The sequence below is a fragment of the Pteropus medius genome, unplaced genomic scaffold, assembly GCF_902729225.1.
Source record: "Pteropus medius unplaced genomic scaffold, Ma_sr-lr_union100, whole genome shotgun sequence".
Classification (NCBI taxonomy): Eukaryota; Metazoa; Chordata; class Mammalia; order Chiroptera; family Pteropodidae; genus Pteropus; species Pteropus medius.
In genome coordinates, this window is record NW_024356249.1 from 10,838,273 (window position 1) to 10,852,538 (window position 14,266).

The 14,266-nt window shown below is 37.6% G+C and overlaps 1 protein-coding gene across 1 annotated transcript in view; it reads right to left on the minus strand.

Annotated features, from left to right (window-relative positions):
- The window catches only part of SND1 (staphylococcal nuclease and tudor domain containing 1), a 390,995-nt gene that overhangs the window by 217,442 nt on the left and 159,287 nt on the right, over positions 1 to 14,266 (minus strand). Inside the window, exon 12 of the mRNA XM_039860623.1 lies at positions 3,296 to 3,396. Within this exon, the coding sequence (XP_039716557.1) occupies positions 3,296 to 3,396 (101 nt within the window). The remainder of the gene's footprint in view (positions 1 to 3,295; positions 3,397 to 14,266) is intronic.

Below are 14,266 nucleotides of genomic sequence, written 5' to 3' on the forward strand. Positions count from 1 at the left end.
CTCATCTGCCTCTTCTTTCCCATGCCCCTGGAATCAGCAGCTTGAGAGCTCTTTCAAAGTCAGAGAATCCCGGCTGATCTCTTTGAATAACGAAAAGGTACTAGCTGCTATGAAGGCCGATATATAGGTGTACAACCGTATATATGACAGCGGACGTAATTTAGATTGGATTGCTTCTTAGTTCTACAGCATTTCCACAAGCTTAGACTAAGCCTGTCTGAGAGCAGCGATGCATTACTACAGAAGCTCTCCTTCCCTTAACCGACCTGGACTTCCTATGACCTCATCAAATCTACTGGCTGATGCCAGTTAGAGTGACTAAAGGCTACTCTGACACTCCTGTGCACATCTGTCCCAACCGGTTGTACCATTTGTTTCTGTTCCCAGATCTATTTATACTGATTGTGGTTGTTATTTTAATTATGTACTTCATTAAATGTTACATTAATAATTGAAATGAGTACAAAAAGAGTAAGTACTTATGAAAGCAACTGAATACTTTTAAAAGCTTTATTAAGGAGAAATAGCTTTGAAATGGCTGAAAAATGAATAAGAGGACAACTATAACAGATGAGGGGGATGTAAATCACAAAAATCTAGGGTTCCATAGTTAGTGTTGCTATTGCTAAGTCCCCAATCCAAAGAGGAAGTTATGCCATTCACCAGAATATCAAATTGTTGATCTGTGCTGCCCATAAATCAAAGATTGGGAAATGCATGCATATTTTTGTGACTAATGTGAAATTTAAGTATTTGAAATAAATAAAATTAAATCTCTCTCCTCTAGCCAATGTTCTTGAATAACTAACCAATGTAGTCAGATAGAATGCTTTTAGTATACCTTAATTCTAAATATAAGTCAAGTATTTGGACATTATCAATACCTCAGCTTTTTTATAATATTATTTGGAATTGTTTAAGTATAGAAAACTCAGGGAAAAAGCAAATAAAAACTAAATCAAGGCAAAGGGAAAATAAAGAGAAGCTATGAGTAAGTTTGGACTATAAAGAGCATGCTGCCAGGTATATACTTTCTAGAGAGGTACTATCTTTGACACTTCCAATAACCAAACACAAGAGGAAAACTATCAGAAACAATTTTTTTTTATATATTGATCAGATAAAAACAAACCTGTAACTCAAAAGAAACATCTAAGTACTCCCTGTTATGCTTCTAAAGGGATACTTTGCAATACAATAAACAAATCATTCACAAATTTATTGAAGTCCTACCATATGTTGAATACTGACACCACAACAGGGAATAAGAGACAAAAATCACTGTCTTCAGAGAGCTTACTGTCTAGTGAGGGCTGTTCTCAACAATATCACTAATTCTTGTATGTCTCCCAATTGCAGCCCAGCAGTTTACTCACCAAGTCTAGTTTAGAAGAAACAAATTTCTGAGGGAACTCTATGCTTTCCAGGTACCCTGCCAGGCTGGTCTAAGTCAAGGTAAATACTTTGGTAAATCATAAAAACAAAATATTTTTTAAAATCCAATGACAAGAACTGGAAGGTAGAAGGTCAAGGTTATCATCTCTGGCACAAACATGAAGTACAGATGTACAATGTTATCAATTAAGACCAAGCGACTTCTGTTGTTAACTGACCAAGCTGATAAAAAGGTTGACATCTTCTTATCAAGGCTTGAGGATCTAACTAAAACCTTGGCTGGCTGAACAATCACCTGACGTCCACAGAAATGCAGGCTAGACTGAAGGAGTAATCTTGGTCAAAGCCAAGATCAATGCAGTAGAAACCTTAAGGTTTCATGGCATGGGACATGGCCATAACACCCCACTAAGGAAAAAGTTTTAAACCAGCTATCTCAAATTTTCTTTAAAAATAATCTCTATAGAACACTCCTAGAATATCTAATTTTAAGCAGTATAAATTTACTTTAAAAATATAGCTCAGGGGTAACTAAATGAAAAAAAAAGTCCATTCTAAAAGATTGTTAGATAAACATGGGCATCTGCCACAACTAAGATGTGCATTTTTATAGTAGTAATGTTGTTTTACCGGTAATTAGATTGGAGGAGCAGTTACATACTGGGAGGACTCCTTGTTTGTGAAAGTAAAAATTTTCATATAGGGAACACTAATGTTCCAGCTCTCCGTAGCAGGGAAGTTTGCATCAAGCTCCTAAGAAGTACTGACAAACTGGTAATAAACAATGCAAACTATACGGAGAGACAAATAACCAACGTATTTCCTGCTTTCTTCCATTTCAAAAACATTACCTGATTTGTCAAGAAGCTGCTTCTAACATGATGTCTATGATGCTGTTAAGGTAATGACACCAAAAGCCTATATTAAGTTCCTCTTGGCAAAAACGAAGCCTCCGATTGCTGTGTGAACATCAACAACGTTAATACGGGAGTGGTAACAGTGGCTAAAAATCCTCATTTCCAAATGTGACAACATGAACGAGGGGGAAAGGCTCCTGTTTGGTTAAGCTTCTGGAAGGTAAATGAGCTACAGGTTCCTCTTCCTCTATAGAGGCATACAGCAACTCAGAGGTGCTTCTCCTAACGGGCTTCACCGTACTTTCGATAAGACGATTCCCGTTTTGATGAGAAGCCTATTCTTTCCTTCCCCTCCACCATGCCCCATTAAAAGAAAAGAAAAACACCAGTTTGTAACAAACAGCGTTTAAGATTGTTAAATAGAGAAGGAAACAATTACCATGCTGGTATATTTTATGCAGAGTAAGAACTGCTACCGAGGACTGACGGATTGTTTTAATATTTACTGTGGAAGCATGGCCCGGCAGGCTTCCTCCTTCCTCCACCAGACACCTCCCTCAGAAGACGGTTCATCAATCACGCTCTCAAGAGACTTTGGAATATAATCAGGAGGCAGTCAGCACAGTAGAAGAGGAAGACCCTGTCATCTGCTGATTACATACATCCACACAAAGAAAATGTCAAATTAACTTCTCTTCTTCCCTCTTTTTTTTTTTTCTAGCCTACAATTGAACTTCCTAAACCAATATGCAGAAGAACCTTTCTAACTGCGGCCTGACTGACTTGCAATAAGTGGCATAATTATTAATAGTAATAATGTGTGCTACACAGTGCAAGTACACAGAGCCCAATAAATCTTAAATAATAATAATAAAGTATATGACTAGCTAATGAGTGATTATAAAGTACTTTGCAAACATAAAGTGCTACAGAGGCACATAATAATCATAAATCACTGTGTTAAGAGCAACAGAAAGCAAATCAGGGCAAAAGGAAGGAGACTTGAATGAGGAGAGAACTCTTAGCTAAGGCTGAGCACTCACATTCCTCCAATGGTGACAGTGGCACAGGTACGCTCTGAAAAGGCAGGCACCGTCTCTGTGGCTGGGCTGGCTGGTCTAATGTAGTCCACAGTCACATTGACCTGCAAATAAAGAATCAAGGTAGTTAAGGTTGGGAGTTTACAAGATGGCTCTCTAGCGGCCACTCGTGCCTGCGTATCGTGAAAGCTCACCATATTCACAATTCAATTTTCTGGATCTAAGATTTAAAAAAAATAATAACTGAAAGACAGGTGAGCCACGCACTGGTCGAAAATATCTGCACAAAAGCCTTATCTAATAGATAACAGAGAATTCCTAGCCAAAATATACTAAGGACTCTTAAATCACAACAACAGGAAAATGAACAAACCGAATTTTATAACGGGCAAAGGATCTGGACATCTCATGAAAAAGACTTACAGATGGCAAAAAAATATATGAAAAGATGCTCCACATCATATGTTACTGAAGAAATGCAAATTAAAACAACTGTGAGCTACCACTACATGCCAAACAGAATAGCCAAAATCCAGAACAGTGACAACAAACGCTGGTGAGGATGTGGACAGGAATTCTCATTCGCTGTTAATGAGAATGTGAAACAGTACAACCACTTTGAGAGTTTGGCAGTTCTGTACAAAACTAAACATACTTTTACCATATGTTCCAACAACTGAAAGCCTAAGTCCACACAAAAACCTGCACACAGATGTTTATAGCAGCTTTTTATATAATGGCCAAAACTTGGAAGCAACTAACATGTCTTTCAGTAGGTGAATGGATAAATAAAAGTGGTCTGGAAGTCAAAGGAATATTATTCAGCATTAACACAAAATGAGCTATCAAGCCATGAAAAGACATGGAGGAGTCTAAAATACATATTACTAAGAGAAAGAAGCCAATCAAAAAGCTGAATACTGTATAACTCCAACTATGACATTCTAGAAAAAGGCAAAACTATGAAGAAAGTAAAAAGATCAATCATTGCCAGGGGCCAGGGGACAAAACAGGGAGATTCTTGGCATGGAAGATTCTTGCAGCAGTGAAACTGCTCTGTATGATACCATAATGATGGATACCTGTCATTATACATTTATCCAAACCCACAGAAGGTGCACTACCCAGTGAACCCTAACGTAAACTATGGACTTTGGATGATGATGTGGCAACGTAGGTTCATCAATTACAACAGATTTACCTCTGTGGTGGGGGACGGTTGATAGCAGGGAGAAAGCACTGGGGGAGGGGGATATATGGGAACTGTTTACCTTCTGGTGAACCTAAAGCCGCTCTAAAAAAAAAAGTTTATTTTTTAAAAAAGTGACTGATAACAAAAGAGAGACAAACGGCTGAACATTTAAGGCCCCACAGAAATTATACTTGACAGAGCAGAGGTTTGCAACATTCCTGCAAGACTCCGACACATTATGGTAAAGCAGTTCTTTAACCCTTCAGACTCCTTTGAAAAAAATCAGGATTTAAAAAATGTGAAATGCCTCTACAGGAAAACTGTATATAATTTCAGTCTGCAAAAGTTAAAAACTATCAAGAAGAACAAACAAGATGACGATCACAAAGATGCTTGGGACCAGTTTCACAGTATATGAATCAAAATGACACAGCTAACTACACCCAATACCAACAAAGTTAGAGTTAGGAAGTTTTGGAAAAAAAGAAAAAGGCTAGAATGGACCAGAGGAACCTTTAGGTTCTGAGTTAAGAAAGGATATGTATTACAAATAGATTAGGAAGTCAGGAGCCTAAAACAGGAAAGCTAGTTAATCCTAGCAAACAGGAAAGCTAGTTAATCCCAGCATACGCTAAATGTATGGATTACGGACATACGGAGCAATGCTTTTTCCTTACAAATCCTTTCAAGATAAACATGTTTATGTGTCAAAAGAAACAAATACGTGGTATTCCTTAGCAAACATACAGGGTCTGTTTTATAGAATTATAGTATGTGCCTAGTTTTGGTCACAGCCAAGGTTTACATACCTGTACTGAAGAGACACAATGGGTCAAGTAGCCTGAAGCCATCCCACAGCCTGAAAGTCTAGAATCCCATTTCCTAAACACACCTTTAGTTCCCACTGATTAGGCCAAAGACAGCCTATAGCACAAGCATCAAGTTCAGCCACACTGCTGGTGAGCACCATTAAAATCCTTTCAAACTGTCCGTTCCTCAAAAAATCATTTAAAAATGAATACGGAAATTTTGAAAAGGACAGCTGCCTCAAAATTCCAACTGTCAGATCACTCACTTCAACATTCCATCTAATCACATTTTAAAAGCAACAAGACGTCATATCAGAGAGTAAGCCAATTAAGAGCTGAAGGTAAGAGGTACTATCACAATACAACAATACAGAAAAGAAGAAATTACGATGACTCCTAAAGTCAGGAGCCTACACTGAAATTATTGCTGGGTCTTATCAACTTGTCTAAAGCTAAGGAGAGATGGGTCACCCTGAGGAATGTGATCAGACCAGGGTGGGGTTGAACAACTCATATGCAGCCAAAGACAGGGCAAGGAGCAGGACGTCTCCACACAGTAGGCATGGCTGACTCGATCCAGTGGAGGAAAAGAAGTTCTCTCCATGCTGTCTCTCCCTTCTGGCAAGGTCTCACAGCTAAGGTACAGAAGAATCGGGAAGATGGCCAGAAGCACACTTGGATATCTGCTGAAGTCATGGCAAAATCACACAGAAAATCAGTGTACAGGAGCTAAACCTCAAGGGTGCCCACATCTTGGAATGGGAAGTAACTCGGGGCCGTGTTTAAAAAGAGCACAGCCACCGAATATGGTCCAATCTGGGGCATTTGGTGGGAAGTCATATATTGTGATGAGGAAAGAGTTCCACATATCTGTTTTCACTCACATCTAATAAGCTCAAGCCCTCAATTCTAATTCTGGGACGGAAATAATCCTTGCTTAAAAATGAATTAAGTAATGCTCAAGGTTACCTTGCACCTACCAATGCCAAGCCTTCTCTTCAGTGCCAAATCCACTGCACAGAGTAACATCAGCTCCCTACCCAGAGGGAGTGCCAATTCGTCAAGGCCACTGGAGTAGCGGTGGTGGCGGTGGTGATGATGGGGCGAGGAAAATGCGCGGTAAGGAGACACAAACAAAACTGAACACCTGAGAATCTCATCTTCCAGTTCAGAAGGCCAAAAGATGTGCTATCCCAAAAATGTCTCTGAAGGAGATCCATGGGAAGAACTGCCCCCAAACAAACAAAAGAACTTTAATCTTCAGAAAGAACCAAAAGCTACATTATCTGCGAACTGATTTTTCCTATATCTAGAAAAGAGAGTTGAAAATAAGAGATTAAAGAGCTCATTAGGGAGGCAAAATTATTAAAGAAAATCTCATACAAATGAGGCCCTGAGACTAGCCCACAGCCAAGACACACACCTGCAGGCGGCTTATGACAAATTAGGAATTAAAGTCAATGTGTAATTAGCATTTATGTCCCTCTCCTGTGGATTCTGAGATCTGTACCTTGGAGTTTTCTGACTTCCAGATACTCATCACTGACTTGTCAATCACTTGAAAAAGAACCACAGTTTAAACAGTTTCAGTTAAAACAACTGCAAGTATTGCTAATGTCGTCATTTGAATAAATGACAACCTCAATTCTGCGCTTATGGGTAAGTACATATGGAATGGCATGAGTTAGAGAAGTAATGGGTTAATAAAGATGTGGTCCTCGTTTTTCAAGCAAAGATACTTCTGGAATGTTGGTATACAAGTACGTATTTTACATGCACATGACACAAAGATAGGGCCTGCTCCCTCTTTACAGCGATGACCACAAGGAGCCATGGCTCTTGCTTGGACCCACCTGTCATTCTCTTACAATTAATTCATATCACTTGTTTGGTCTCACTTTTTCTTCACCTGGAAAATGAGAGCACTAGACTAGAACATTAGAGCATCAATAGACTCTAGAATTCTAAAAGGTAACTTAGCCAAAATGGTTTACTATATAGTGTTTTCTTGAACCTTTGTAATTCTCACTTTACGCTTACTACAATAAATTGGAACACATAGATTGTACGCTCTAGGAGGAGGCCATGTCTTTTATTCATTAAAACTGTAGTCACAAGGCCTGTACATGGAGAAGGGCACTTAGGAAATATTTGCTTCATGAATGGATGCCCATAATCAGGAACCTTTTCAGACATGAAATTCTGAAGGACACTTTTGAAATGAGGGGGTTAGGCATTTTGAGGACCATTTTGTCTAGCTGCTGATTGGGATAAAGCTTTAATCGAAGCCATTCCTATACAGATTAAGCAAGCACAATATATACAGTATCCCATATTATTTGTTTCTTAAAGAGGTTCTCAAAGAAAAAGGTAGCAGGAAATCTAATTCACCTTTGGTCCATTTGAATGTGGAGTTTTCCTTGAAAGCAATTTCAAGGACCCTTCAGAGGAAGTTAAGATGAGAACTTAGGACCAAATTTATATCTCAATATAAAGACTGGAAGCAGTTTAGTACAACAGAATAGCTTTAGGCCACACATACAGAATTATGAGGATCTATGGGTATTCCTCAAACAACTAAATCACTAGAAAAGTGTCAAACCACCAAAGAACTTCATGGACTTTATGATGCTGATGATAATGAAATGACAAAATCTGAACTACCTATGCATAAAAGATAAGGTAGGGAGAAGAACAATTGCATATATGCAACATTTCCAGGCCGCAGCATGAGTTTAGTTTTAATACAACTAGGGCTGTTATGTGAGGCTATTTTGCATAATTGTCATATAATCCCACCCACTATTCCACCTGGCCAATCATAAATTCACAAAGAGCTGTAATAAATATCCTGCCTCTCAAAATAAGCTCTTATATGACCCATCACTCTCAAGACAGAATTTCCAGTTAGCCCCCATGCACCCCAGATATAGAAAAGATGACATCATCTGGGTAAGTCAGAAAACAAAAGTAAGCAGAATAAAATATTATACACAAGTTAGATTAAGAACATAAACTCTGGAGCCACTGGTTGCAGGATTCGGTTTCCAGAAATTCTGCATATGAGCCGTGTGAACCTAACTTCTCTGTGCTTCAGTTTAACATAGACAACTCTTTCTAGCTCACTGTTATAGGGAAAAATGCATTAATATACATGAGGCATTTAGAGCAGGGCCTGACTCACAGTAAGTTCTATGAGTCAGTTATTTTTAGATAAACATATACTGACTTTCTCAGAGGAGAACCTGGCACAAAGTAAGTGCTAAATAAGTATCCACGAGATAAATAAATAAACAGATGCATACATACACACATGCATAAATAAGATGCATGTTGATTTAAATCATTAGACTACTGAAATCATAAGGCAGAAAGACTCAATTAAATATACTTTTCTCCTTAAGGAGCCACAGCAAACAAGAATATATACCTCATACATATTCATCCCAACTTAGAGATAAATAGGGCTTATTTTAAGGAATGATACACTATTTAGTATTTATTTAGACAGTTTCCAGATTAATTTTGCAGGTACCAGTTACTAGAGATTTTATTTACTGAATATAATTGAAGCAGAGTATAGGGAATCATCTCAATTAATAGGTTAACTAGAGATATTTGGGGAGGATGCTCCTTGAAGACAATGAACAAAGAGAGACCAAGTTTCCATTCTCTTTGTGTGTAAGAGGATGTTCCATAATACTCCTCGATATTTAATTTATTATATTCTTGATCTTTTTTTCCCTGCTAAAAAGCACCTTATGTAACTATTCTAAAACTATAAGAGTTATCTATCTTTTTAAAAATTTGAAACACATTTCGATCACCTATTCATCTAGACATAGGATGAGCTACAAAACAAACTGCCAATGAGCCTCCTGGTCCTGCCCCTGGGCACGCTCTCAGTTTACTTCCCCAGAAGCACTTGAGCTACTCAACATGAGAGGAAGCTGGGCTTACCTCCTCCAAGGCAGCACAGTGTAACAAAAAAACAATGAGTCACAAATGAAAGCAACATGTACCTTTATATGTTCAAGTAGCAACATTAAAAAAAGAAAATGAAACAGATGATGTTATTTTAAATAATATTTCTTATGTAACTCAAAATATCCAAAAGAGTACAGAATCAACATATAACCAATAAAAAAAAAAAAAAAAGTGTTATCCCTTTTACTTTGATATGAAGTCTCTGAAATCTGGTGTGTATTTTGCAGGTATGGCACAATCTCAATTTGAGCCAGCCACATTTCAAGTGCTCGACAGCAACATATGGCTATGGTCACCATACAGGACTGTGAATGCCTAGACTATCTGTTAAGGCACGAGAGTCTTAGCCTCATTCTTCTATCATATGATCCTAGCTTTTGTGGTCCTAACATCCTCTATTTTCTACTGAGAACTTTTCTAATTTGAGAATCCTTGTAAGTACTCTTAAATCAAATATGAAAAAACATGGTATGAAAAGCCAGGTATAAAAAATATAATGTTTATCCTTCATTTTCTTGTAAAAATCTATTGCCCAACTAGATTAGAAAGATAAGCCATTAACTGTTTCCAGTTCCAAGAAAGAATTTTAGGTGTGAGGATAAATTTGTGCAAAGGGGAAAAAAAGTCTTCTAATTTATAACTACCATCATAGAGTATATTCTATTCAATAGTTTAATAAAGATACTTTTTAGGGACTTCTATCAATTCAATGGCTATATTTCATTTATTCTTGATTTGCTGACACAAATCTAGTCTAGAATTCTTTACCTTAGTGTCTGAAATTTATCCTAAAGGATGGACAGTGACTAGAAACTTGGGTTAAAGAAATATTTGTTTTTGTAGTTATAAATAATGTTCCTGCTGAGTACTGATATTAGAAAGAAAATGAGCAATTAGTAGATGTCAACTATTTACTTTTATAACCACAATCCAAAGCTGAAAAATATATGCTCCATTAGAGCATCTTTGAGCTCTGATATCTCTTAAATTAAAACCTTTACAGATACACTCACTAAAGATTATACAAGTACACTGCACAGATAAGGAGACATAAACCAGTGCTCCCTTCCTACCTCTCCAATCCAGCCTAGATGTATTCTGTAACACCCGTTTCCAAATCATTGTAATTAGGTGCTAAGGCTGGTTGTTTATTCACATGTATTTATGTTGTTTTCTCCTATCTACAATCACCCTTCCAAACTCCCCCAGAGTCAGAACTATTTTGAGCACATTTCATTTTCATCAATGGAATGTTAATCTATAGTGCTTACAAACCTCTATAAGTACAGATCAAAGAGCTTTCTTATTTGAAGCATTTCTGGCAAAATGAACCCCTTAAACCTCCAACTCCCTCGCTGAATGGGTAGATGCTTTCATCTGTTGTGAGGAGAAAGGCAAAACCCAGCTTAACACAGGGCCCCTAAAGACACTATGAGGCTCTAGCTGACATTAGGCATTCATCGAAGCGGACATCATTGCTCTCCCCAAAACAGTCAGTTTGGTAAATATTTAATTAGATGCATACACCGGCATGAGATCCATAAATACATGTGAAATCATTTTTTATATAAGGGGCCATTAGAGATTGACAAAGATTTCTAAAAGTAGTGATAACAACCTGGCAACAAACATAACATTAAAATAGGCTAAAAATATACCGCAAGGTTTATTATATGAGGTAATAATAGGCACATATAAATCATTAATGAAATAGTTTGACAATTGAAAATATTTCAAATAAATCTTATGAGGATCATAGAGAAAAACAGAGACCACTATTTGAAAATAATCTCACAGAGGCTAGCATTTTCATTAACCCTCTCGATTCTTAAGTCCTTACGAATATACAAATGTATCTAAAAAGTGTAATCTGTGCTAATGCTCCAATATCTTATTCATCACTGTATCATGGTATAACTCATCCCAACACCTACTTTTAATACAACAGTTTGTCCCTAAAAAATAATGCTGGGGGCCCAAAAAACATGATTGGAAACTGTCCCTTGTGTCCCCAGCATGTCTTTTCTTACTCCTCATGAGAACTGCCATCTCCCACTGCCTTTCTCTAGAGGATGGAAGTTGAGTATGGGTCTTTTTTCTCCCTTGTACAAGTGTCAGTCACAGTCATCTGTGTCCAAATTTTCCAAGGTCAGCAGCAGTCGGGGGAAATTAAATCACTTTGTCCAGAACTCTCCCTGGAGGAGTTCCAGCCACACAAGCAGCACAAATACACGGAGATACTTATGCCTTTGTGCAGAATACAAACAATGTCACTCAGACTTTAAAACAACAGCAGTAATAAAACTAAGAAGGGAGGCTCAGGGATATGAAGACAGAGGATTTGCTTAATGACATCTAAGAAGAGTTACTGGGAGGGAAAAAGGATATTATTAAGACATGGATAAAAACAAAAGGTTACATTACATTTTCTCTGCAAATACATGCCAGCCTATAGAGAAAATATCTCCACTCACCAAAAGGCCAAACTGGGAAGCTTAAGCAATAAAAGTGGGGGGCTGAAGTATTCACCTCGCCAGGAGTTCTAATAACTTCTATCATTCTGGGACCTATGTATATTATTCGGGTGAGCAAAGTCAGCAGAGAAAAGCCACTCTGCATTCACTACAGGTCAGAGCACACCCACTCTTCAGCATGCCCATGAGCTGGCATTTAGAAATCACTCAGACAAGAAATATATATTCAGGTAAGTTAACTAAAGGCTACACTCAAAATGGTAATTTGGATTAAAAGAAATGTGTCATGACCTCAAAGGAGAATTATGAAGAAAAATACAATAATTGTTAAGGAATGCCTACTAATAGCACAAAGAAAAACAGCCCAAAGATACAGCTTTTCTGTTATATAAAATATTCTCAGTTTTGTTGCTAAGAAAAGATTCCAAGACAGTCAGATGTTAACATCATAGGCCTTTCTTCCTTTACACATATCGGCCTCTCCCTGTATAAATGAAAGCCTACTAAATGAAGCGAAGTTCCTTGATCAAAGGCACAGTGTGCATAGAGCAATAACACCTAAGGTCAATGTCTGAAACTACACACAGACACTGATCAAAGACCAACCTGAATTGCATCCGTGTCCACCTCCAAGTCCAATTCTCTTGGAGGTGGACACGGATGCAATTCAGGTAGCCACTGTTTTGGGGGGGAGGGAGGGGGAAGCGTATGTGCCTACGGCCAACTCGCCGGTCCACAAACACAATTACATATTCAGAAACTGGGTGATTAGCATTAAATGATAAACCTAGGTCGAATGCAGCACTTCCATCTCAAACAGTCCAGATTCATAAAGTAAGCTAGCTCTAGGCAGCTGTATAGACAAAGAAGCCATCTTTCAATTTCACAGTTCTCCAGTTTCCACTGTTAACTTATCAGGGACAAGAAGCAAAATTATTGCTCAGGTTCTTCAAAAAATTAAAAACAGAATTACCAAAAGATCCAGCAATTCTTTTGGGTATATTCAATCTGAAAGGATTGAAAGTGGGGTCTTGGCTATATTTGCGCCCCACGTTCACAGTATTATGCATAACACCAAAAAGTGGAAGCAACCTAAGCATCCATCAATGGATGAATGGATGAACAAAAAACGTGGTACATATATACAATGGAATATTATTCAGCCACGAAAAGGAAGGAAATTCTGACCGACTTGGTTGTACCTGGAGGACAATATGCTAAGTGCAATAAGCCAGTCACACACAAAAAAGAAATACTGTATGATTCCAGTGAAATGAGGTATCTAGCATAGTCAAGCTCAAACAAAACAGAATGATGGCAGCTAGGAGCTGGAGGGAGGAGGAACAGGGCATGTTGTTTAATGAGTATTAAGTTTTGGTTTTGCGAAATGAAAAATTTTGGAGGTTGGCTGCATGACGATGTGAATACATTTAACACAACTAAAATGTACACTTCAAAATAGTTAAGATGATAAATTTTATGTAAAGTGCATTTTACTACAATTGAGACAGTGAAAGAGAGAGATTGAGATTGCTCAGGCTACTCTACCCATACACTTCATAAAGCAATAGCACAAGCCAAGTAGAGGCCAGACAACTCTTATCTCAAGCCCAGCCAACCCTAGAATCTCTTTAAAAAATACGAAAGGATAATTTAATCACATTTCCAAAAAAATGTTACCCCAAAGACAATAATAATTAGAATACATGTCCAATAACCCATTAAAAAAGAAGTCTACGGTAGAACAAATTATTCCATCTTTCTCAGGATATGAAATATCTTTGTCTCTTTTCCTGCTTTCTAAAAAAATGAGCCAACTCAAGCAACATGTCTAGTTTCCATAAGTTTAACAAAATGTACTTGCTTCACCATTTCTCAGTGACAGTTGTAGAGTGAGACAGAGTATTCTATAGCTGAATCCTATAAATCATCAAATAATGTTGGATGTCATTCCCTCTATGAAGAACAAACTTCCCCTGGAGATCTGTCACGTGCAGATCTACACATCTGGGGAATTTTCACTGCATCCACCGAAATTTTCCCATCTCTATCTAGTTTTCCCATTGAATTTAATAACTGTTGTCTGTGTTTTGTCTAATGAAGCTTCTAGGTCCATGTGTTTCTCTACTTGGTATTTTTCACTGTTGGCAGGAAACTATATTGGTACATCTTTGGAGGTCAAAATGCCAATTGTACTAAGACTTAATATGTGGATGTTCCTTGACCCAACAATTCCACATCTAGGAATTTAGTCTACAGAAACGAAGTTGCATGGACAAGCATTCAGCCTTTTATAATCATGGTCGTTTAAAATAAAGGAATAACTACAAATTGTGGTCTAAATCCACACTAGTCCACAAGTTCCAAGTTGGCAGTCACCATGGCTATTTTGCCACTAATGTATTACCAGCACTTCCCAATAAATAAGCTGTAGGTGATAAAAAAAAAAAAAAAAAAAAAAGAGCTAAACATTCTACTATGGAAACATGTCTTGATTTAAAAAACCCAAACA